Genomic DNA, 25,024 nt, shown 5'->3' with positions numbered 1-25,024 from the left:
AGGCATTCCTCCACTGAGCTGTAATTCCCAGCTCATTTTCTGCTTTTTATTTTGAGATAGGATATAACTGAGTTCCCAAGGTCAGCTCGGAGCTCATTACATAACACAAGTTGTCCTTGAACTTGTGATTCCCCCCACTTTAGCCTAGCCAAGTACCTAGGACAGCAGGCCCTTATTTATGCCCAGGCCCAGCGAAGGGAATATTTGACTAATCATTTTTTAAATATTTATTTGTGTGTGTGTGTGTGTGTGTGTGTGTGTGTGTGTGTGTGTGTGTGTGTAGCTAAGGAGGCCAGAAGGTGCTGGCTCTCCTGTCACTGATATGGACGGCCACAAGCCACTTGACACTGGGAACCCATCTTCCCCTGGAGGTGCAACTGCTCTTAACTGAGCCGTCTCTCCAGCCCTTGAAAAATCATTTTCTAACGGGCTCCTCCTTTAGTTCATTGTCTCGCATCCAAGAAGAGTAAGGAAAGGCTGATAAGGGGCCAGCACCGTAAAGGAATGTGAACTTCTTAATTTGAGAAATTAAATAAGGTGAGAATGACTCTAGAAAGCGGGAGGGGTTCCACGGATCAGGGATACGACCATGTTGCCCTATTGGTGACCTTTTATGAGATGTAGACTGGAGCTGAGGTCCATTTTTATTGAGCCGGGTAGGTCTGAGCGCATGGCAGGCCCAACCAGTGAGAAGTTCACATACCTTATGCGTGGTTCTTTGGTCCGACAGGAAAGGTAATCTGTGTTCATGGTCCAATCAAGGGAGTGGTCGCATGTCTCATGGTCCACAATGGGCCCTGCCTTTCCTTCCTTCCAGGAGCTAATAATGCCTGTCTCAAGGCTAGCGCGTTTCCCATGGTTCCCTTCTGCCCATCGCCTCTGCAGCCTGCCTGTCCTCTTGGCCGCTGCCACGATGGCTTCTTTTCCCAGCCCAGTTGCTGCTCCTTTTTGATCTGGGTTCAGCTCAGCCCCTCTCCTAAAAGTAGAAAAGGAAATGCTCAGGAGACGCATTTTGTTGGGTTTAATGTCACAGCCCCGGGACACCGGGGTAGGTGTCTCCCCCTAGCTCATGAAGCCCGATGTTATAACTGGAGGGGAAGGGGTGTTGGCTCCAGCCACGGCAAACCTCCCACGCAGCTAAAGCTTGGTGTTTACTCTAGACACGGCATCGTCCCTTTGAGATCCTTACAATCATTCCTTCCTCTGCTCGGGACTCCTTTACGCCTGCGAGACTTTTATGTGACTCTGGGCACATAGCTATAAAAAGCAGGTATACATATCGAACATTACTGTTACAACCACGTATGACGGTGCAGGCCTGTAACCCCTAAGTACTTGGGAAGTAGAAACAGAAGGCCTAGGAGTTCAAGACCATCCTCAGCTACCTAGTGAGTTCAGAGCCAGCCTGGGCTACCTGAGGGCCTGTCTCATACAACATTAAAACAAACAGAGGACATTGCAATTCGTAACAGACCGCAGTTCTTCACCAGAGTAGACCTGTGCTGGCGGTGATGGTTGGCCTTGGGTGGTGTGACCACATGTGCAGTGCATACTGTGTGTTCAGAACCAAAGATGCAGAGAGGTCACATGACACACGATTCCTGCCATAACACCTCAGATTCATTACATGTTTGATTTTGGGGTTTAGTTTTTGGCCATTGCCTGCTCAGAAACATTTTACTATTGGCAAATTCTTCATGACCCCACATCCAGCTGTTTGACCCCAGGCTATGACCCACCGTGAAGCTGGGTTAGGCCAGCAGGGGAAATGCCTACCTCTGGCTTGGGGAGAGATTGTGATAGAGTCAGCTAGAGTTCATAGACACTTGCGAATTCTCTTTGAAATGGTCATGCCTGGGGCAGCAGCTTCCGGAGCTGGAGTGAGTAGCTGCTGTGATCAAGTAGTTTCCTCCACACGCTGGAGCTGGCATGGGGCTAGAGCAGCTAGCTGTTTCATGAACCTTTAACCTGAGCATCTAAGACAGCGAGAGAGCGAACAACTGCCAGTTAGGGAATCAAGCCGCCCATCCCCCGCTGGTTTACAGGAAAACATCCCACGGACTGCTTGCCGTAAGAACTAGAAGAACATATCCCTACCATTAACAGTGATTTTGAGCAGATTTTTACAGTGCTTCAACAATACTTAACACCTGCCCAGCCCACCCCCAGGGAGAGGTGGGTCCCCCCTCAACTCTCTTAATAGGAACAGGATGTTCTGAACGGGGAGCCTTGTCATTTGGAGAATGCTGAAATGCTCTATTCATATGTGGTAACTCAAATTGGTTTTGGGTCCAGAAGGGACTCCCCCGCCTCTTCCTCCTCTTTTTACACACTTTTCTTTTTAGTTCTTTTGAGCACAGTGAGCCACCAAATGCCAAAATGGTAGGAAATTTGTCGGGGTGAGGGGGATATTTTTGTTTTTCCCAAGTTTTCAGTAATCTGACCCTGGAAATACCTTCCATTTTCAGCCCTCAGCCTTCAGTGTCAGGGGTTTGTCCACATATCCTTTCCATATACTTGCTTGCCTTGAGGTGGGAACCCGGAACCAGGGCCAAAGCTGGAGGGAACTCCCGGGATGGCTGGTAACTTTATTTTCCTACATTACAGCTGAAGAAGGGCCCCCAGAGCCCGAGGCATTCCTGGATCCAGAGGATGAGATCCCAGCCAGCTGTAAGCCTGAACCCCAGATAGGACAGCAGGGGTACCAAGGGGAGAGGGTGCCACCTCAGAGGCAAGGACCCAGCCCCAAGCCGGAAGAACGAGGCTGGATCTGCCCAGGGGGAGACGCTGGTGTGATCCACGCCGCTGCCAAGGGGAGGGGTGGCCAGGAAAGCGTCTGAGGCCTGGGGAGGGAAGTGGAAGAGGTTTTATTTTTAGAGTGGGGAGATTATAAAAACAAGAGGCAGAGGGTAGAGCCCAGCATCAGAAAGCAAAGGACTTCCTGACTGCAGGGTGTGCAGAGGCTTAAGCTCGCCGCGCCCCCCCCCCCACCTCCCGCCTCCCCGCCTCCCCCAGGAGACCTTTAGCAGGGAGCCCAGCTGTGGGTGTGGGTAGAAGGTTTGGACCTTAGGCTCCTAACACACCCTCTAGAGGTTGCCAAGGACACGGACACACACACACACCCTCTTTTCTGTCCTCTTAGACCTGTACTCTGCACCAAACTCCTGCCAGGGCCGCTGCCGGGAAGCCTATGACAGGCACCACCCTTGCCACTGCAATGACCGATGCCAAGAGTTCGGGAACTGCTGTGAAGACTTTGAAAGCCTGTGTGGTGACCACGGTCAGTCTGCTCCGTCAGCGTAGCTCCAGACGCACAGGAACTCTCTGGAGTTCTCCTGGTGTGGTCCTCGGACCTGCAACACCAGGAGCATCTGAGAACCCTTAGGAGGAGCGAGCAGACCTAGGCCTGGGCCCCAGACCTTCCGCTCAGAAACTCTGGACTGGGCTCTACACCTTCCAGGGGATTCTGATGCCTGCCTCAGTTCGAGACCTTTCTTAATGCAAAAGGGCGATATGGACTTTCTGTGCATATCATGGCAACGGCACACGCTGGCCTTAAGGGTCTTTTACTGTCCTGCACTCTAACCGCAAAGTATTGGGTGGCATTCCCCCTCACTGGAGCAAATTTCCAGAAGGGGTCAAGAGGTGGATGCTATTGATCTTCAGACAGTTGGTAACCTGCCTCCCTCTGCCTCTCAGACCTTCCCTCTCCCAATTCCTCTTAGAGGGCTTCTCCCACAGCAGCGACGCCATAACCAACGAGGAACTCCAGAGTATCTCTGAGATGATCTACAGGGTAGATACCAATAAAGCCCAGAAGGAAGACATTGTCCTCAACAGTCAAAACCGTGTCTCCCCGTCAGAGACAGGAAACCGAGTGGATCGTTGCCCAGAGCCGTGAGTGCCCCTCACTAGTTCCAACCCTTCACCCTATCTCTCCTCCACACTCGCTTCCTTTGATGCCTCAGATCTTGCCCCTCAAGTCAAGCAAGCTCAAAGGGAGAAGTGGGGGGCAGGAATTAATGTCCAGAAACAAAGAAATCATCTTGAGGGTGGGTGGGTGTACAGCCAGAAGCTTTCTGTGGCTGGCCAGGCTAAGGATAATGCTGATCTTCCAAGGGGTGACGTGGAAGAAGACAGACTTCATAGTTGGCTTTTGAAAGCACCTCAAGTTGCCTTTGCTCCTGAATCCTGAGCCCATCTCTAGGTGCTGCCCCTGTCTGTCTAGAAGATTCTGGGAGAGTTTCTACTGCATATCCAGGCCTCTTAATGGGTCTCCATCCTTTTGCCGCAGGCTCTTTACTTATGTTAACGAGCAGCTCTTCTCCAAGCCCACCTACGCAGCTTTTATCAACCTGCTCAACAATTACCAGCGGGCCACGGGCCATGGGGAGCACTTCAGTGCCCAGCAGCTGGAGGAGCAGGCTGTCTTCCTCAGGGAGGTCATGAAGACAGCTGTCATGAAGGAGCTCTATGGCTTTCTCCATCACCAAAGTGAGTGAGCTCTCCCGGCTGCACAAGGCTGTGGGATGAGGTGTGTCTCCAGGAGAGGTCTCTGGTGGTGGTGGTGGCGGCGGCGGCGGCGGCCGTGGTGGTGGCGCGGCGGCCGTGGTGGTGGTGTAGGAGCAGGTAATGGAGCACTGTATGGAAGCCAGTAACAGCCAGGAAGGGTCAAAAGACAAGGCTAGAAGGAAGCTTCAGAGATTGGGGACCCCAGCCGGAGCTGAGGGACCTTCCGGCTGGCTTGCTTGCTTAGATCACTCATCTTTTGACTGAATGTCAGTCGTCTTGTGAGTTTCCTACCTTCTGAAGGGAACGGGCCCCCTACCCCATCTCTACCCCCACTCTGGGCACTTTTTAGTCATCTCATGGATCCCAGAGACACGTCAGAAGGCATACATTTGAGCAAGTGGAGTTCTCCACACCTCCTCCTCCTCCTGGGCATCAACAGAGACTCAGCAAAGCCCAAGGAGTACCATTCTGTTAGGCAGTGGTCTGGCTGGACCACCTCCAGGCACAGATCCATGCAAATCAGACCAAAAAAGGTTTTGGCTTTGGGACTTCTTGGCTCTGGGTTCTGTTTGTTAGTGTCTTCCAGATTCCTTTCCTGAATGCTGGCAAGCTGGACTCTGTCTCAGAGGCAGATCTGTATAGGTCGCGTCCCTCCATATCCCTGGGGACCGAATCCAGGCAAACCTGCTACTTTCTGTCTGCAGCCTTAGACAACAACAGAGTTACTAACGCTGTTTGTTGTTAGAGGTGAACTGCCTGAGGGATTCTCTGAGAAACACGCGATCCTGTGATGCCCCCTGGTGTCTGCTCCGTGGTAAACACACAAGACAGACAGGTGGTTCTCAGCCTTCCTAATGCTGCGACCCTTTAGTTCCTCATGTTGTGGTGACCCCCAACCATGGAATCATTTTTGTTGCTACTTCATAGCTGTAATTTTGCCAGGGTTATGAACCATATGTAAATATTTTTGGATATAGAGACTTGCCAATGGGGTTGCGACCCACAGTTTGAGAACCAGGGGACTTTATTAGAAGCCCTTGGTTTTCAGCAAGGGAACAGACGTCTAGCCAGGCTGGAAGACCTAAGTGAGCAAGGAGCTGGAAGTTGCCTTCCAGTACCCAGAACAGGCTTCCCAGCACTCATGCCCTCTCCCTCACCTCACATCCCACTAGCCTGCTACATTTACGAAAGCCCCAGTGGCTCACGCCGCATCTCGTCAGAGTCTGAGAGATCGGAACACAGCCCAAAATAGCTCAGACAGATAGACTTGGTTTGGCACTTGGTTCTGTTACCACTGGTGTGATTCTGGTGTTATAGTTGAAGGGCGTCTCCCAAATGTCACGTATCAAAACCGTAATCTCTAGTGCCGTGTGTTAATGCTAGCTAGAGGTGAAAACTTTGGGAGGTGACTCTAACTGCGGATTCATGGATTATCAAGAGTAGTCTGTTAGAAAATCTGGCTCTCTTCAGTATGCTTGCTTTGCCTGGCCCTTCTCACATGCCAGCCCTTGATACTTGATTTCCTAGACTCCAGAATGTGAGTCAACTAAACTTGTATTCAGTATAAATCACATGGTTGCAGGGATGTGGTTTTAGCAACACGCAGCAGGCTATGCTGTTCGTGACCTCTCCTGGTCTTTATCTGTGGCTTTGAAGATTAATGCTTCCAAAGCATCAAAAAAGGACACCCAGCAAGTACTAATAAGGGTAACTATTTGGTCTGTGAAACAGTTCTCTTCATGTCCACACTGTCTTGTTTTCCAACAGTGTTTTAAGTCCTTGAAAGGAGAGAATATTCCTGGTATCTGTTTTGGATCCTCCACACAATTCTGGAAGTCCTGATTTAAAACTGCAGCTCTGACCTTTTCTTGGGGCTCAGTGGCCTTTTCAACAGCCCCACTCGGCTCTCTGCTATTTACATAACACAGTGTAAAGAGAACTCACTGTTCCTCCTATTCCCAGACCTGCTCCTCTCTAGGTTGGCTCATCCTCTAATCACCAGGACAATCCATCCAGTTCTCATTCAAAAAGCCCAGGAGTTAGGGATGTGTCTGAGTCGGTGTGTTTATGTGTGTGTATGTGTGTCTGTGTGTCTGTGTGCATGCGTGTGTGCGTGCGTGCGTGTGTGCGTGCGTGCGTGTGTGTGTGTGTGTGTGTGTGTGTGTGTGTGTGTGTGTGTCTGGAGATTAGATCTAGATTGGTTTCTGCATCCTGGGCAGTCAGTTTACCACTGAGCTTGCAACCCCAGCCCAGCAGATAGATTTGATTTTTCTGTTTTCCTGACTCTTATTTCCCGGTCTGTAATGTCCATCTCTTCCACTTTCAAAACATAGTCCAGATGTGCTTGCTTCTTCCCTTTCTTCTCTGCTGCTGCTGATGAGAGTTACCAGCAGCTTACTACAGACAGACCATTTGCTTTAAAACTGGTCCCTCTGCTTTTGCCTGTGTGACCCCCATTAAACCTTTGATACATACACAGCCAGGGTGGCCCTTTAAACCAAGTTCATGCCACATAATTGCCCCTCACCCCCCAAGACTCCTTCATCCCCATTGTCTTAGTTAGGTTTCTCTTGCTGTGACAGAACACCATAACCAAAAACAACTTATTTCATCTTGGACTTCAAGTAACAGCTCATCCATCACTGAGCAAAGTCAGAGCAGGAACCTGGAGGCAAGATTTCGCTAAAAAACCATGGAGGACCACTGCTCACTCACTTATTGTGTGTACTCTTTTATACATCCCAGAACCACCTGCCCAGAAGTAGCGCTGTCCACAGTGGACCGGGCCTTTCCACATCAATCATCAATTAAGAAAATGCAGCCAGGTGGCAGTGGCACACACCTTTAATCCCAACACTTGGGAGGCAGAAGCAGGTAGATCTCTGTGAGTTCAAGGCCAGTCTGGTATACAGAGTGAGTTCCAGGAGAGCCAGGGCTACACAGAGAAACCCTGTCTCGAAAAATAAACAAACATACAATTAGAAAACGCCTCACGGGCTCGCCTACATGCCAATCTGACAGAGGCATTTTTTTCAGGTGTGGTCCCCCTTCTCAGCTGACTCTACAGCTTGTGCGAATTGGCAAAAACCCAAACAGGCCATTGTCCACCACAAAGAGACCATGGAGTTGTATAACAGGTCCATCTTTAGAGCCACACTGCGTGGGCCCAAGCACAGAGGCTAACAGTGTGTGTCCTCTTGCATGAGTTTTGTAAATTTTGTCTGACTCCGTCTCCTCGTCTCTGAGTTCAGGTTGCTTAGTGTCATTAATTACGTGAAGATTCAGCACCGCTGCGCAGAAGCATTTGAAACCGTTCTGAGAATGCAGCAGATGCTCCCCAGAGCCTCGGTGTTCTTCTATTATTACTAGTCGGAGTGGGTCTGACCTCCTCTTAGGCTCTGAGCGCTGTCTCCTTCTCAGACTTTCTCCCTCCTTCTCACTGTGCTCTGGAAATGTCTCCTTAGATCCTTGTGTAGAGAAGTCCTTATCTTTCGGGTGTCTGGTCAGTACTCCCCTCCCCAAGTTTTTGCCTTGGGTCCTTGAACTTATGACCCTTCTGCCTCTACTTCCTAAGTACTAGGATTACAAGAGTGTGTGAGCACCCATCTGGTGCCTCCTTTTTCTTCAGGTCCTGTGTCTTAGTGTGAATTATGCTGATGTAACAAAATATCAGCCTGGGGGAAATTTATAACACATAGGAATATATTGGTTTATAGTTTCTAGAAACGGTGGGGCATCATCTCACAAGAGCCTTAGGAATGCAGAGAGCGCCAGAGAAAGGCAAAAGAGAGCTGAGTTTATTTTTGTTGTTGCTTATTTTTAGAAAGGGTCTCTTGTGGTCCATGCTAGGTCTGAACTCGTTGTATACTGAGGGTGACCTTCAGCTTCCAAGGGACTACAGGCTTTACTATCCCACCCAGCTCTACACTCATCTTTTTAAACTTTAAAATTTAAAGGAAATCATCCACTTAGTGAGGACCCCCACAGAATGGCCTTAATTCAGTCAGAACTGGACAGAACCTCATAGCCCAATCACTCTTTTTTTGGTTTTGGTTTTGGTTTTTCCAAGACAAGGTTTCTCTGTGTAGCTTTGGGGCCTATCCTGGAACTCGCTTTGTAGACCAGGCTGGCCTTGAACTCACAGAGGTCCTCCTGGCTCTGCCTCCTGAGTGCTGGGATTTAAAGGCGTGTGCCACCACCGCCCGGCCCCAATAACTGTTTGTTTGTTTTTTAGACAGGGTCTCTCTCTAAAACTCTGGCTGTACTGGAACTCACTATATCAACCAGGCTGGCCTCAAATTTACAGAGGTCCACCTGCCTCTGCCTCCTGAGTGCTGGGATTAAAGGTGTGTGCCACAGCACCCTGCTCCCTAATTATCTCTGGAGATCCTACATCTTAATTTTGTTATAGGAGTTATCAAGTTCCTAACAAGCTTTAGAGAGGCCAGATGTGATGGCACACCCCTTTAATCCCAGCACTTGGGAGGCAGAAGTAGGCAGAGCTCTATGAATTCACATTCTGGAACAGCCAGAGCCACCTAATGAGACCCTGTCTAAAACCAACAACACCCTAAACCCCAAAACACACGGTACTCCTGGCTCCCACCTCCTCCTCTAGTTGTTATGGGATAGTCTTCATATTTATCTGAGATATCATTTATTATTTCTGTTTATTATTCATGCCTTTCCCTGAAATGCAAACTGTAGAGATAGATTGTCTTTGGTGTGTGTGTGTGTGTGTGTGTGTGTGTGTGTGTGTGTGTGTGTACTCCTCGGGCCCTTGACTGTGTATAATGAGCATCTGGCCACATTTATTGACCCCCCATCTCTCCTGATGCACTGGACTTCCTCACCAAAGAGTCTTTTGTTTTTCTCTCCACAGACCGCTACAGCTCCGAACAAGAGTTCGCGGACGATCTGAAGAACATGTGGTTTGGGCTCTACTCAAGAGGCAGTGAAGAAGGGGATTCGAGCGGCTTTGAACACGTCTTCTCAGGTAGGCCCGCTCTGCTTGGCAGAGAAGCGGGGGAGGGACAGAATTGAAGGAGAACGGTCCTGCTTAGGGGCTGGTCAGCCCCGAGCCTTGGTGAACAGGCAGACGAGCACCGGGCAGCGAGGGACTACCAGGTCAGGCATGAAGGGCATCTGAGCAGTCACGCTGAGGGATGACAGTCTCTCTAGAGTGTGTAAGAGGGAAAGGAAACCAGCCCTGGTGCTCCCAGGGTTCCGTCTAGTATGAGCGAGTGTTTGCTGGTGTGTCTGCCTCCGAGCAGTCCTCTGCTTCCGTGGCTGGGTTAGGTAGGGGCTTCCTACAGAGGCTATTGTGTCCTGTCACCCTTGAGGTTCCCGCCGAGCCTAGCTTGATCCTGCAGAAACAGTCAGAGGAGTATGCCAGAGCAGAGGATTGTCTAGGAGGAGGAGTCTCCTGAGGTCTTGAGCCAAAAAGAGAGGACAGACATATGAGGGTGTCGGGCAAGGGGCCAAGGAAGCAGCTGAATCGTCTGGGAGTCAGAGTCTGGAGATGGGAGATAGGCTGGGCATGGAATGGTAGAAAGGGGGGGGGATGGGAAGGTGGCCCAGAGCACCCCCTTTGGACTCTTTATTACAGGTGAAGTGAAAAAGGGCAAGGTCACTGGCTTCCACAACTGGATCCGCTTCTACCTGCAGGAGAAGGAGGGTCTGCTTGACTATTACAGTCACAACTACGATGGGCCTGTGAGTGTCCGGGCTGGAGGGGGCTCGCGGGTGCCCGGCTTCCTGCTCTCCCTCTGGCTTCCAAGCAATCAGACCGGCTTCAATCACTCTGGCCCTCCACAGCCACCCAAGAGTAAACGTGGATCCCATATCCTCATCTGCTAGAGAGCTGATTTGCACCCCAAGTCCCCAACAGTGAAGCCTCTAAAACTGCCAGGGACGGGAGACAGAGGGTACCACGTCCAGGTGGGAGGCCAAGGCCCGATTCTTAGACCAGAGAACAAAGCATGCATTTACTCCCCTGCCTGAGCGACCTTAGAGGGTGGCAGGAACGTCCACCCTGGCGAACTGAGCTAAACTGCACGTTTCCTATGAAACTTTTGCTGCCCTAGTCCAGGAAATGACTTGGGGCAATGAACTGGCCTCTTGCATGTGGAGGGCCATAGGGAACAGCTGTGTCCCTGCACTCCGGGTGGATCACGCGGATGTTACTCCGACCTCATTGCCACTGGTGGCTTCAGACAGGGGGTCTGACTGGGCCTCGGACACTTTGCAGGGTGGGCTGTCCCGTCTGTCTCTTTCAAGAAGCCAGTGTCTCCAGAAGGCTCCTCCAGGACCCCCATACACGCTGGCTGACTGTGGGCGCCGGGTTCTATCACGTGACCCTGGCCGTTCTTTCTCCTGCAGTGGGATTCCTACCCTGACGTCCTAGCCATGCAGTTCAGCTGGGACAGCTACTACAAGGAAGTGGGCTCAGCCTTCATTGGCAGCAGCCCTGAGTTCGAGTTCGCCCTCTACTCCCTGTGCTTCATCACCAGGCCAGGCAGAAAGTGAGTATGGGGGTGACCGAGGGGCCAGAGCAGTAGGGGAGCCGCCAACTGTCGTCATGGAGGATGGCGTCTTGAGTCCGCCACTCCGGCTGGGAAGGTCTGAGGAATTACTGTTCTCACCTTCGGCAGTGAAGTGGTGCCATTAGACTGGTAGCTGCTGGTCTCCATCCGAGCAGCAGAACCATCGACCTCCCCTCCTTCCTCTCCAAGGAAGGGAAGCATCCAGGATGCAAGCTACTGAGATGTCAGCAGTGCAGTTGACCTGGATCCCTAAGCCCCCATTGGCTGTCTGGGAGAACTAGAGTCCCAAAGGGAACAGTTGATAATAACTGGCCTCTGTCACTTGAGAATTTGTTTGCGTCCTAATACTTTATTTATTCTTGTGGGAGGGGCTTTGTCTCACCGTGTCGCCGGGGTTACAAATCCTCTTGTCCACAATCTCTTGAGTGCTGGATTTACGGACACATGCCAAAGTGCCTGGTCCTATGACTTCCGAAGCAGAGAGCAAACCCCTAATTTTTGCAGCACTCGACTTGAGGCGTTCAGAATACTTCTCTGGGAAGGATGAGGAGCATTGTCCCATAGGCAGAGAGACACCGAGGGCTGGATTTGGAAAGCTTGCTGAACACAGGGAGTTGGGGTAGAGGCTCTGGGATGCAGGCGACTGTCTGGGAGGCTGGAACCCTTCTGCTGGGGACGACTAGGTCTTTCACATCTGGAACAGAGGTGGGTGAAGTGGTGGGCTCCGCTGATTGGATGCACCGTCTCTCCCTACAGGTGCCACTTAAGCCTGGGCGGCTATCCTTTGGCCATCCAGACCTACACCTGGGATAAGACCACCTACGGAAACGGCAAGAAGTACATCGCCACAGCCTACATAGTGTCTTCCACCCAGTAGAGCTCACGGCCAGATGGGTTATGAGGGCAGAGGGCCAAGCCGGACCCAGGTGCTATTTGCTCTGTACTGGGGAGGAGTCTGGGAGGAACCCCAAAGCCCAGTTTTATGAAAGAGATCTCAAATCTAGAAATGCCTGTGTGGGAGAGAGAAAAAAAAAAAGATACAATTAGAAAAATGTAGAGAATCAGTCAAACCTTTGTCTTTCTGTATCGTAGCAACATGAACTAGGAAACAGCCCCTCTCTGTCTGGAAAAGGCAGCAACCTTGGAGAATTCTTTACAGTATAGTGGGACCAGGAGCAAGTCCTTGGCCTCACATTTCCCTCTAATGTGAAGGGGAGGGGTCTCCCCTTTTCCTGCTCAGGGCTTGGGGAGAGGGGGATGAGACAGTACTATGACTGTGACGATGTCTTCAGCTGCTCGTTGGAAGAACAGGTGGTAGAAATTTGGGATTTCCAAACGGCTGTCACTGCTCACAGCTCTGCAACTGAGACACAGCCCTGTGCTGGGCCCCAAAGAAGCCGGCCTGAGACCCCAGCACGAGATTCTTAGGGAACCAAATCTGTGACAGTGCCGAGTCAGGGGTTGGGGGTAAGTGGGCTCGGGCAGGTGGCCTCCGCCATCCTAGATGTCTGTGTGGCCACCTCAGCATCTGTTTCTAGAAGTTTCCCACTTGCAGATGTTTAGTGCAGTTACAGACATGTGTGTTTTGATCCCACATAGTGCTTTGTTTTGTTTGGAAAGAACCCCCGCACAGGAGGGAGATCGAACGTCAAAGGAAGAAAAGAACCTATAAGTTGGTGTCGCTGACAATCATACTAATGTTTATCCAGCTGCCATAATTTGAGACATTCTAGGCTGGGAGAAGAGGGACCCTGGGTTTCCCATTTCAATCTCTATGATGTATTTATTCCCCCACTGGTCCTCAGGAGCCAGATGTGGCCCCACAGAGCCAGGCCTGTACCACAGCTTAGAGGCATCACGTTTCCAATTAAAGCCACTGGAGAACCCCTGAAAAGCGTTTCATCCTTGTATACATTGACTCTGACTGTCAGTCTTCTGGCCTCCTCCTTGGAGCAGGCATGGAGGTCTTTGCAGCCTGGCTCACAGAATGCGGAATCTGTGTGAAGCCCGAGGCTCAGCAAGACTCTGTGACCAGGAGGAAGACAGACTTCTTCCCGGGACACCTGGGACACAAATAAAGAGCATCACACGTGGGGTGTGAGGGAGGGATGGAGACTGGCGGCTTCAGCCCCTGCACGAGTCCTCTTGATCACGCACACGGGGAGCAGGACGACGCTGGGAAACAGCTTCTGTGAAAACAGAGGCTGAAGGAGAGGGAGATGCCCGAGTGACTTCTCACAGATTATTTAGGCCACGATTTGAGGAAGATAGCAGGCAGGACTGATTCCTGTGAGGTACAGCGCCTAGAAGAATGCAGCAGGGCTATGTCCTGCCCTCCTCAGGAGTGTTCCTGGTCCAGTGGGCAAGAGAGGGTTAGAAGGGACACAGCGGTCAAGGTGCAGAGACTGAAGTCAGGTTGCACGTGTCTAGCTAGGGTCTGACCACACGGGCAAATTTCTTATTCAGATTAGTGTCTTCAACAGTAACACGAGGAAGCTACCAATTATCAGTGTGAAATTAGCAATGTAAAAATAACATGCAATTCTCAGCATTCTTCTCTTTCCTTCCTTCCTTCCTTCCTTCCTTTATTTATTTGTTTGTTTTTTTAAGACAGGGTGTCTGTAGCCCTGGCTGTCCTGGAACTGGCTATGTAGACCAGGCTAGGCTTGAACTTACAGAGATATGCCGTCCTCTGCCTCCCCAGTGCTGGAATTAAAGGTGTATGCCACCACACTTTTTGAAAATTTTATTTTATATGAGTATTTTTCCTGCATATATGCCTGCTTGGTGCCTGTGAGGCCAGAGGAGGGTGTCTGATTCCGTGGAATAGGAGTTACAGGTGGTTGTGAACTTCACCCTCACGCAGTCCTGGGAATGAAAACCCGATCATTTTCAAAAGCAGCAAGCACTCTTAACCACTGAGCCATCCCTCCATTCCCCATGGAAGCGTCTGTAAGAAGCAGAGGGTTGCATTACTCTTGTTTTTGTCCCTTCCTGCTGGCTTGATTTTAGACGAGACGGCTGAGCTTGAGATTGTACAGTGAGGGAAAGCCATGTGCTCCCTAGGGAGCAGCAATTTAGAAGGACCCTCTATCCGACACCAGTTGTCATACCAGTCCTGGACTGTTTATGTCTTGTCTTATATAAGAGAGAACTAGCAAGGCTGGAGAGCTGGCTTAGCAGTCAAGAACAAATGCTGCTCTTGCCGAGGGCTGGGTTCAGTTCCTAGCACCCCTACCAGATGACTCACAGCCACCTGCACCTCCAGTTCCAAGGCGACCTGATGCCCTCTTCTGGCCTCCACAGGCACCAGGCACTCATAGAATACACATATACACTGCAGGTACTCACACAGCCATTGGAAAATAAATAAATAAATCTTTCAAAAAATAAGAAGGAAATCTCTCCTGTCGTGTTTAAGTTACTCTGACCCCAGGTTTTCTTTCACACACAGACGAAGGGTATACAGAGTCCCAAGGCTCCCATGTCGTCTTTGTGAAGGTGCTCAGGAGCTGGCTATGGTGGTTCATCCATACAGCCCTAGTACTGTATACCAGGTCTCAAGGCTCCCATGTTGTTTGTGAAGGTGCTCAGGAACCGGCTATGGTGGTTCATCTATACAGCCCTAGTACTTGGGAGGCCAGAGTCTGTGAGCGAATGCCATGTACGTGCATCAGTGAGGTGAGAAGATCATGAGTTTAAGATTTGTCTGGCTACAGATTAAGTTTCAGGCAAGCCTGGGCTACATAGTGCTCTGAAAAACAAACAAAAACAAAATAAACAAACCCAACCAACAAACCAAGAAGTTACTTAATTAATAACACTTTTTTTTTGTTTTGTTTTTTTTTTTTTTTTTTTTTTTTTTTTTTTTTTTTTTTTTTTTTTTCTTTTTGGTTTTTCGAGACAGGGTTTCTCTGCATAGCTTTGCGCCTTTCCTGGAGCTCACTTGGTAGCCCAGGCTGGCCTCGAACTCACAGAGATCCGCCTGGCTCTGCCTCCCGAGTGCTGGGATTAAAGGCGTGCGCCACCACCGCCCGGCTGTTTTGTTTTTTTTCAAGACAGGGTTTCTCTGTGTAGCTTTGCGCCTTTCCTGGATCTCACTCTGTAGACCAGGCTGGCTTTGAACTCATAAAGATCCGCCTGCCTCTGCCTCCTGAGTGCTGGGATTAAAGGCGTGTGCCACCACCGCCTGGCTACCCTTTCTTAAGACTCCAAATGGTTGTCAGAGTCCCTTCCACACCTAACTGAAAGTGCTCAGTTACTGGGACATGAAATCAATAGCATCTGCAATAGTCATTGCAGCATTTCACTTTTGCGGTAATGAATATGTGTTTATTTCCACCCACCATTACGATTTCAACATAAAAAGCACATAAAGAGATTGTTTCTTTGAGAATAACTACTTAGAGATTAACAATAAATTCAATTGAGGTGACTAGAGTTTATTCACAGAAAAAAATAAAGAAAGGTACAGTTTGTCAGTTTTAGAGACGCCTATTTAAAGACAATTGTCAATGGGAGCAGAGAGGCATGACATCTAAAGAGAAGCTAGTCACGTCTGAGCGCACAGGGCTGTCATAAGTGGGACAATGGTGCTTCAAAATCAGGAAGCAATGACCGTGGAGATCATTCAGTTACAATTAGTGTTTCTCCTTTTGATTGTATTCAGCACATACATGGAAGGGTGTTGTTATTTTATTTTTCTTACTCTTTTGGGGCCCGCCACCCAACACCCAAATAAATACACTGAAACTTACTCTTACTTACAAGGGCCTGGCCCTAGCTTGGCATGTTTCTAGCCAGCCTTGATAACTTAAATTATTCTGTCTACCTTTTGTCTCTGGTCTTTACCTTTCTTTATTCTATATCTTTTTCTTCCCTTCTTACTCCATGGCTGGCGGTGTGGCTGTGTGGCTGTGTGGCTGTGTGGCTGTGTGGCTGTGTGGCTGTGTGGCAGGCCCCTGGTATCCTCCTCTCTTTGTCCTTTTCTTGTTCCTCCCTGTCTCTTCTCTCCTATTTATTCTCTCTGCCTGCCAGCCTCACCTATCCTTTCTTCTGCCTTGCTATTGACTGTTCAGCTCTTTATTAGACCAATCAAGTGTTTTAGGCAGGAAAAGTAACACAGCTTTACAGAGTTAAACAAATGCAACATAGAAGAATGTAACACATCTTTGCAACATTAAACAAATGTTCCACAGCATAAAGAAATGTAACACATCTTAAGCTAATATCCCACAAGGGGGAGAGAGGGGGGAGGAGGAGGTGCTATGGAGTTTTACTGGAGCAACTGATTGGCTCTGTTCTGCTGTCTACTTTCAGTCAATTCTGCCTAGAATTAATAAAAAAAAAGTAGTTGCTTTTCAAAGAACACCAATATCTATTTAAAATAGATTTATGATTAATTTAAACATAAAGATTACTTTAGATTATTTAATTTTTAATTAATTAATTTATTAAAAATTTTTTTGAGTGCTTTGTCTGCATGTATCCCTGCACGCCAGAAGAGGGCACCAGATCTCATTATAGATGGCTGTGAGCCACCATGTGGGTGCTGGGATTTGAACTCAGGACCTCTGGAAGAGCAGTCCAGTGCTCTTAACCTCTGAGTCATCTCTCCAGCCCCCTAATTTTTAATTTTTACAAATATTTTTATTTCAGTTTTATGTGTATGAGCGTTTGCTTGCATGTATGTCTGTGTATGATGTGTGTGCCTGATGCCCAGGGTGTTGGTCCTCCAGGAATCAGAGTTACAGACAGTTGGGAGTCACCTATGGGAATCAAATCCAGGTTCTCTGAAGAGCAGCCCATGCTCTTAACTGCCGAGCCATCTCTCTAGCCCTATTTTTATTTTTTAGGCTGGGTATCACCACATGTCTCTGGTTGACCTGGAACTTGCTATGTAGACTTTGAACTCACAGAGATCCACCTGCGTCTGCCTCCTGAATGCTAAGGTTAAAGGTGTACTCTATCATTCCAGCCACATTAAGATTTTTTTTTTAAAGCTAGTTTTCCCTGCAATGACTCCTCCTGGTTGTGGTGTTGTGTACACAGTAGAATGTGCTGAAGAGGTTGAGGCAAGAGAATTATGAGTTCAAGGCCAGCCTTAGTCACATTTTGCTAAAAGCCAGTTTATCTCTACAATACCATCAACACAATCTTTAATGCTCTATTTTTGTAAATATTTATTTTTGTGTCTGAGTGTTTGCCTGCATGTATGTATGTATGTACACCACATGCATACCTGGTGCTGATGGAGGACAGAAGAGGGCATCAGATCCTCTGGAATTGGAGTTACGGTTGTGAGCTGCCATGTGGGTGCTGTGAACTCAAGTCCTCTGCAAGAGCAGCCAACACTCTTAACCATGGAGTCATCTCTCCAGCCTCTCATTACTTTTAAATGAATTTAAAATAAACAGTCACACAGTAGGAGGAAGGTTCTAATGATATGACCTTGTGAGAGAAGATCTACGGCGGTGTTGATTGACTGCTGCCTGGGTTAGTGGCTCTCAGCTTGAATTGCACAGCTGTATCCCATGCTTTGAAAATGTCTGACGCTGAGGCTGGATTTCCGTTTAATTATGTCAAACCTCTAGGATAAAATTCATAAATCAGCCTGTGTGGGACACCACAGGCGCGCGTACACACACACGCACGCACGCCTCCTTGGATGATTTGTGAATAACTAACTGATCTTAATTTGGGATGATAAAGTTGATCCAACTTGAAAAACTGGTTTGTGTTTGTAGACTTTAAAAATTATGTTTGTTTCACCGTACAATTTTAAGAGTTGTTACAGCAGGAAAAGTTCACTCACAAAGGAAGCAGAAGCAAGCTTTACGCTTTCTTTTAGATGAGCCAGGGTCTATCTAAAGACGGACACAAGCCTGAGATCCACAGAGACTCTAAGAAAAAAGGCCACGAGCAAAAAGTACAAGACAAGCAGCCAAATGCAAGCCTTTGAGGGAAAACAGCAGGCTGACCTGTGCAGACAGTTCTTAGAAATAACAGTAACTGCGGGACGGTGGTGGCGCACGCCTTTAATCCCAGCACTCGGGAGGCAGAGGCAGGGGGATCTCTGTGAGTTCGAGGCCAGCCTGGGCTACAGAGCGAGATCCAGGAAAGGCGCAAAGCTACACAGAGAAACCCTGTCTCGAAAAACAAAAAACAAACCAACAAAAAAAAGAAATAACAGTAACTTTCTCCAATGATCTCCAAACAGAGGCTACAAACGTCTCGGTAGCCGAAAGCAAGGCAGCCTTCAGAGACCCAGTCGAGGGCAATGAAAGGCCTTATTTTATTGTTTGGGAGGTCAGAAGACGTGAGTACCGGTGCACTTTCCGGGTTCTCACGCTCAGCTAACGGAGGAGTCCGCCCATTCCCGAAGTTAGCGGAGGTGGTTCGGCCCGGCGCGGGTGGCCGAGCCTTCTGCGCACGCGCGGGCGGCGCGCGGGGCCCTGTGGGAAGGCTCCGGCCTCCGGCGGCGGCGGCGGCGTGTGACGCCGCGCGTCTCCCTGGCTGCGGTGAGGGTGGTGACGGCCGGGGCGTGGGTGAGCGCGCGTTACCGTTGCCGCCGGCTGCAGGGGCGCTCGGGGTGCGGGGCGGGAGCGCGGGGCCCGGCTGGGTCTGCCCGGGAGGCGGCGGCGGCGGCGGTGCAGCGGGGCTCTCCGCGCGCCGCCCAGGCCTGCGCGTTCGGCTCTGCCCGGGAGCCGGCTCTCCGGCCCGGCCCGGGCCGTCTGCGGTGGTGCGCAGCTCGGAGCCCCCGTCCGGGAAGGGCCGCGGACCGGCCAGGGCCGCGCAGGGTTTGCTCGGATACCGGGTGTGAAGGTGTTTCCCCCAGGCGCTGCGAGTCTGGTTGCTCTCGGGACGACTCCCGTCTCTTCGGCTCGGGCTGCTGCCGGACCCGCGCGGGGCGGGTGGGTGGCGGAGGAAGAGCTCTCGACCCTACAGCATGTCATGTTCCTTTTTTATGTTGTTATTTTATTTTTGGTTTTCTCTGTAGCCCTGGCTGCCCTGCGGTTCACTTTGTGGTAGACCAGGCTGGCCTCGAACCGGCGGCTGCCTCTGTCTCCTGAGTGTTGGGATTAAAGGCGTGCAGCATCACCGCACGGCTTGGCTTCTTGGGGTCTTGTTTCGGTTTGTACTGGTTTGTCTCCAGCAAAGCATTATACTAGTTTTGTTCATGAATGAAATGCATGCTCATAGCCACATATGGACATTGCTTGACGCTTAAACTATGTTGTTGAGGCTGAGATAGAAGATCCACTTGCACCTAAAACAGTTTTTGTTTTGTTTTGTTTTTTTTTTTAGTGGAAAACAAAAATGTTATAAACACCCCTCACCCCCATAGTTTCTCCACCTTAAGGTACCTAGTCTTAACCACTGTATCCCTTTTCATTGATTTATTTTTATTTTCAGTCTTCAGGTTAGTACGCAACATCTTTCTCACATGTTGGGCAAATGCTATATCCTAACCCTTTTAACAATTGTTCTTAGACAGGGTCTGTTAAGTTGTCCTATTGACCTTAATTTGTGTGTACCCTCTACCTCCCGAAGAAGAGCTGGACTCAAAAGCAATGGCCGACTGCGCCCAGCTGTATTCTTCATGTGCCTTCAGTGGATCAAGTCTTGACATTATTAAAGACAAAGTTTCCCTAGACCCATATGACATAAGTGTCTAACTCATTTCTACCCTTGAGAAAATCTTATGCCGGGCGGGGCGGTGGTAGCGCACGCCTTTAATCCCAGCACTCGGGAGGCAGAGGCAGGCGGATCTCTGAGTTCCAGGCCAGCCTGGGCTACAGAGTGAGTTCCAGGACAGGTTCCAAAGCTACAGAGAGAAAAAAAAAAACAAACCTAATGTAATGCCCTTTCTTTTCTGTGTGCTCATGTGGCATTTGGTACTGTTAACCTTTCCCACTTAAACTAATGTTCTCGGGTCTTTGGTGACAGTGCTCTCATATCCTCCCAGTTCCCTAGGTCCTGATGCCTAGTTTTCCTGATGTTGACATCTCTTCCTGTTCCTTAAGTATTACTGTTCTTCAGGCTCTGTACAGCTTCCTGCTCCTCAGTATTCTATTAGTTATGGTGGCTAACTAAGCATGTTCAAACACGTGACGAGTGTCTACCTTTGTGAATGCTGGTATCACCAGGCGGCAGTGGCACACGCCTTTAATCCCAGCACTGGGGAGGCAGAGGCAGGCGGATCTCTGTGACTTTGAGGCCAGCCTGGTCTACAAATCGAGTTGCAGGACAGCCAGGACTGTTACACAGAGAAACTCTTGAAAAACAAAAACAAACAAAATTAAGTGCCGGTGTCACCCACATTTATCTCTAGTCCGTTATCTACCTACTAACTGGCCCCTAAGCACTCACATTCAACATATTCCTAACTGAAATCATTCATTTGTTCCTTCTCACATAAGCCCTTTTCTTTTAAAGCTGCATTCCTTTTTCAAAAATGTTATTTATTTTTCCTGTATGTGCATTTGACGTGATGGTGCATGCGTGTGCCATGGTGCACACGTCAGAACAGCTCTGTGAGTCAGTTTTCCCTCCGCACCTTTATGTGGGCACCAGGGATTGGACTTAAGTTGTCAGGCTTGAGTGGCAAGCACTCAGTCACTGAGCCACCTTGCCAGTCCCTCAGATTTCATTTCTTGACTCAAAACATTACCAGTTTCTACCAAGCAGAAACCTAGAGCATCATTTAAATCTCTCCTTCCCAACGTCTCAACCTAAGCAGTCATTGCATTATTTTTATTTTACCCATCAATACCTTTGTGTGGCTTTTTGAATGTATGTAACACCCAGTGGCCTGGCATTTCAGATCTGTCCCAGGTCTACTTCTAACCTCTTCATTTTCTCGGAGTTTTCTCTGCTGCCCATTCCTCCTCTTACTCATTTGACTGGTCTGTGCTTTTTGAAACCCAGCTGAGGTCTGAACACTTAGTTGATTCTAATGTTTTACCCTCTGATTTGTATTTATTTGTGCCACACCATCATAATAGTGAACAGCTGGCACCTGGCAGTGTCCTATGTCACTGCATTTGGAAGAGTAGGCATTATTAAATACTCCGTGGGGCCTTGCTGAGCACTTTAGGCTGACCTTGAACCTTTGACACTGCTGCATCAGTCTTTGAGGGTTAGCCTCACAGGCATGCCTCTGTTTAAACACCAGGTTTAAATGCAGTTTTCTAAAGTACCTGTAAGTTCCAGTGGGTTTAGGGGGATGTGTCCCCCTTGTAAATTTAAGCCCCTGCCCTTCTAATTCTTATCAGAGGTGTGTACTCAAAACTTTGCAGGTCAGAATGGCTTCGACAAGTAAAGCAATTGAATTACAGCTCCAAGTGAAACAAAATGCAGAAGAATTGCAGGATTTCATGAGGGATTTAGAGCACTGGGAAAATGACATTAGACAGAAGGACATGGAACTAAGAAGACAAGGCGGAGTTCCTGAAGAGGTAAAGGAAGGTTTCTGGTACAATAATTTATTATTAGTGTGTGTACAGTGTGTGTGTGTGCACACGCACCAGCATGCGTGGGCACAGTTAGGAGGCAGAGGACAGCTCCCAGGAATTGGTCCTCTCTGGGGGATCCCGGAATCTACTGGAGTCATCAAGCTTGGAGCAAGCACTTTGACCTGCTAAGCGTGTGACTGATCCAGAAAGTTAAAGTATGACCTTGTAAGATGTGTTGTGAAAAAGCCTGAAATTGCCTGTAATCCTAGTACTCAGTAGGTGGAGGCAGAAGGCGCAAGAGTTCAAGGTCCTCCGTGGCTATATAGAGAGTTTGAGGCTAGCCTGGGCTACATGAGATCTTGTTAACAAAAACATGAAAATGCTGAGATTGGGGTGGTTTACGTTACCATTAATATTTTCAGAAACTTAGCTTCTCATTGTTTGAATAATGTGTTAACTATCATAAGATATTCTAAGTCTTAGTGGATATTTATTGAAAGGATGGTTGTGTGATAGTACTTTTTTCTTTTTGAGACAGGGTTTCTGTGTTTCCCTGGCTGTTCTGGAACTCACTCTGTAGACCAGGTTGGCCTTGAACTCACAGAGATCCACCTGCCTCTACGTAGACTCCTGAGTGGTGGGATTAAAGGCATGCTCCACCACACCTAGCTAGGTTGAGCTATTTGTATTAAGCCAGTGTGTTTAAATCTGGCTAGGTTTTCATGTTATATGTAGCAGTTGGAGGCATGCCAGGTTGCCTTTAACTTCTGCTCATTTACCATGCTAACTGAAAATCTGGGAGCTTTTGAAGTTTGAATTGAGAGTTGTAAATTTAAAGGCATAATTTGGATTTCATGTTAATACTTTTTTTTTTTTTTTGGTTTTTCGAGACAAGGTTTCTCTGTGTTGCTTTGTGCCTTTCCTGGAACTCGCTTTGGAGACCAGGCTGGCCTCGAACTCACAGAGATCCACCTGCCTCTGCCTGCCTCCCGAGTGCTGGGATTAAAGGCATGCACCACTACCGCCTGGCTCATGTTAATACTTTTGTGATTGAACAATCTGCAACATTCATCAAATCATGAGTTGAACTTAAAATCACTGCTTTTTTCCCGTGTGTGTGTGTGTGTGTGTGTCTGTGTGTGTGTGTTTGTATGTGTGTGTATCTCTGGGGGCGGTGGCGGTGGTGAGGCATGTATGCCCATGTGGTGCATGTAGAGAGGCCTTCCTCTATTCTCAACACCTTGTATTTGGAGACATTTGAATATGGACCCTGATATACCCTGTGCCTGTGGCGGCTAGACTGACTGGCCTGAGTGAGAGCTCCTGGGATCTGCTTGGCTCTGATTGCCACTGGGATTACAGGCATGTGTGGCCACGCCTCTTTTGCCTGGGTTCTGGGGATTCAGACTCAGATCCTTTTGCTTGCATAGCAAGTATACTTATCCACTGAGCCCATAATCAATACTATAAAATAAAGCACTTGAAAATTAAATTGAAAAAAAAAATTCGTATTTGAAAATATCATTTAGTGCCAGGCATGGTGGCACACGCCTTTAATCTCAGCACTCAGGAGGCAGAGGCAGGTGGATCTCTGAGTTCAAGGCCAGCCTGCTCTACAGAGTGAGTTACAGGACAACCACAACCAGGACTACACAGAGAAACCCTGCCTTAAAAAAACAAAAAGGGGGTAAAAGGAAAAAGAAAATATCATTTAGTGATAATTTCATACATTGTTAGTACACAAAAGTAGCAAAGTGTCAAACTGCTCAAAGCTTTTTTTTTCTTTTCTCTTTCTCCTGTCTAGAATTTACCCCCTATTCGAAATGGAAATTTTAGGAAAAAGAAGAAAGGCAAAACTAAAGATTCTTCCAAAAAAACCAAAGAGGAAAACAAAAAAAACAGAATAAAATCTTTTGATTATGATGCCTGGGCAAAACTTGATGTGGTAAGTTTATCTATTTATGTACTTCTTAGTAATTAGATAAACATTTCTTGGCGTAGCTACTAGTCACAGGTTCTGTAAAAAATTATAGTGTCTGTATCACCTATGTTTTTCTCTTTTTTTGTGATAGGGAAGGTGTTCGTTCATATGTCGTGCAGGCTAGCTTTGAACTTGTGATTCTCTTGCCTCAGCCTCAGGAGAGCCTCGTCACATCATAGACAGACAGGTCCACACCACCATGTCAGCTGAAAGTAGAGATCTCAATTTGCTTCTCCATTGCTGTGATAAAACACTGACCGAAAGCCGTTCGAGGAGGAAAGGGCTTAGTGCATCTTCTAGGTCAGAGTGCATCGTCAGAGGAGGCAGGAGGCGGAGCTGGATCGGAGAGGAGTGCTGCTCACCGACTCACTCTCCATAGTTGCTCAGCCTGCTTTCTCTCATCTAGTCTCCACAGACATCCACATGCCTGGGGTACACACACACACACACACACACACACACACACACACACACACACACAACACTAAAATAAATAAATCCTTTAAAAAGTAGTATTATAAAAGAGATGTGATGTGCACACCTGTATGCAGCACTTGGGAGGCAAAGCTGGTGGATTGTCAAGGGTTCGAATCTAGCTTGAGGTAAATAGCATATGTCATATAGTGTTTATTCATTTGAAGAAAGTGGAGATATGTCCTAGAGTACAATAATGAAATTAATACACGAGCTCACGGTCTAAAGGTGACTTTCCTGTGCTAGGAAGCTCTATTCCCATCTCTTCCTTTTCACACATGTAGAGACAGTAGCTGCTATTAATTTTATGGTTAGTATCTTTGTATTTCTGTTTCACATATTTACTAAAGTACAATACACATAAATTCCCAATCTTAAGTGAATAGCTTCCTAATTTTACTTTTTTGTACATAGAAAAATCATATCCTTTTCCGATTGTAAAGCATTTCAGTATCCCAGAAGCCTCCCTGTCACCTGACAGAGGACCCTCAAGCGCGCAGCTCAGCTGATCTCTCATACTGTAGATTCACCCTGTGTTCTAGAGTTTATGTAGATGCAGTATATATATAGTATGCATTCTCGTGTTTGATTTCTTGTGTTAGCTCTGTCTGCTGTTGGTCTGTGTCAGTGCAGTGTGGCAGTACTTATGTTGTTGTTCATTCTGTTGTGTGGATTCATCGCAATATGTGTCCATTCTCCTGTCGATGTGCACATGGGTCTCCGGTTTGGAGTCATTATGGATAAACCTGCTGTGAGTAGTCTCACACAGGTTTAAGGACGTACACCCCAAGAGGGGACTTGCTGGTCGTAGTTCATTCTTCATTGAACAGTTTTCCCAATAAATTGTGTTGTTTTTATTAATGAAACCAAAGCTAATTGACTCAAAAGTTGTGTGTGTGTGTGTGTGTGTGCGCGCGCGCGCACACACACACACACAAGAGGTGGGGAGGGGAGAGGGAGAGGTGGGGAGTGGGGAGGGTGAGGGTTTTGCTATGTAGCTATTCCTGGTCTGGAACTCATTACATAAATGTGAAAAAGGAAAAAAAAATACCTTT

General features: G+C 48.3%; 2 protein-coding genes across 4 annotated transcripts in view; both read left to right on the top strand.

Annotated features, from left to right (window-relative positions):
- Endou (endonuclease, poly(U) specific) overlaps nucleotides 1-12,951 on the top strand; it is a 28,810-nt gene extending 15,859 nt beyond the window's left edge. The window contains exons 4-11 of the mRNA XM_076556686.1: nucleotides 2,608-2,670; nucleotides 3,143-3,280; nucleotides 3,726-3,897; nucleotides 4,295-4,494; nucleotides 9,395-9,508; nucleotides 10,121-10,227; nucleotides 10,894-11,036; nucleotides 11,814-12,951. Of these exons, the coding sequence (XP_076412801.1) occupies nucleotides 2,608-2,670; nucleotides 3,143-3,280; nucleotides 3,726-3,897; nucleotides 4,295-4,494; nucleotides 9,395-9,508; nucleotides 10,121-10,227; nucleotides 10,894-11,036; nucleotides 11,814-11,934 (1,058 nt within the window). The 3' untranslated portion in view covers nucleotides 11,935-12,951. The remainder of the gene's footprint in view (nucleotides 1-2,607; nucleotides 2,671-3,142; nucleotides 3,281-3,725; nucleotides 3,898-4,294; nucleotides 4,495-9,394; nucleotides 9,509-10,120; nucleotides 10,228-10,893; nucleotides 11,037-11,813) is intronic.
- A 5,553-nt stretch (nucleotides 12,952-18,504) lies between these two features.
- The window catches only part of Rpap3 (RNA polymerase II associated protein 3), a 31,947-nt gene continuing 25,427 nt past the window's right edge, over nucleotides 18,505-25,024 (top strand). The window contains exons 1-3 of one of the 3 annotated variants that reach the window (XM_076556685.1): nucleotides 18,505-18,577; nucleotides 21,359-21,517; nucleotides 23,319-23,459. In XM_076556685.1, the coding sequence (XP_076412800.1) occupies nucleotides 21,365-21,517; nucleotides 23,319-23,459 (294 nt within the window). In that variant the 5' untranslated portion in view covers nucleotides 18,505-18,577; nucleotides 21,359-21,364. Of the gene's footprint in view, nucleotides 18,605-18,792; nucleotides 18,971-21,358; nucleotides 21,518-23,318; nucleotides 23,460-25,024 lie in introns of those variants that run through there. The other 2 variants (XM_076556684.1, XM_042264646.2) reach the window with 2 other exon arrangements.

Source organism: Peromyscus maniculatus, chromosome 20, assembly GCF_049852395.1.
Source record: "Peromyscus maniculatus bairdii isolate BWxNUB_F1_BW_parent chromosome 20, HU_Pman_BW_mat_3.1, whole genome shotgun sequence".
Lineage (NCBI taxonomy): Eukaryota > Metazoa > Chordata > Mammalia > Rodentia > Cricetidae > Peromyscus > Peromyscus maniculatus.
The sequence above is the reverse complement of the archived record's forward strand: the minus strand, read 5'-3'. Positions and strand labels throughout refer to the sequence as shown.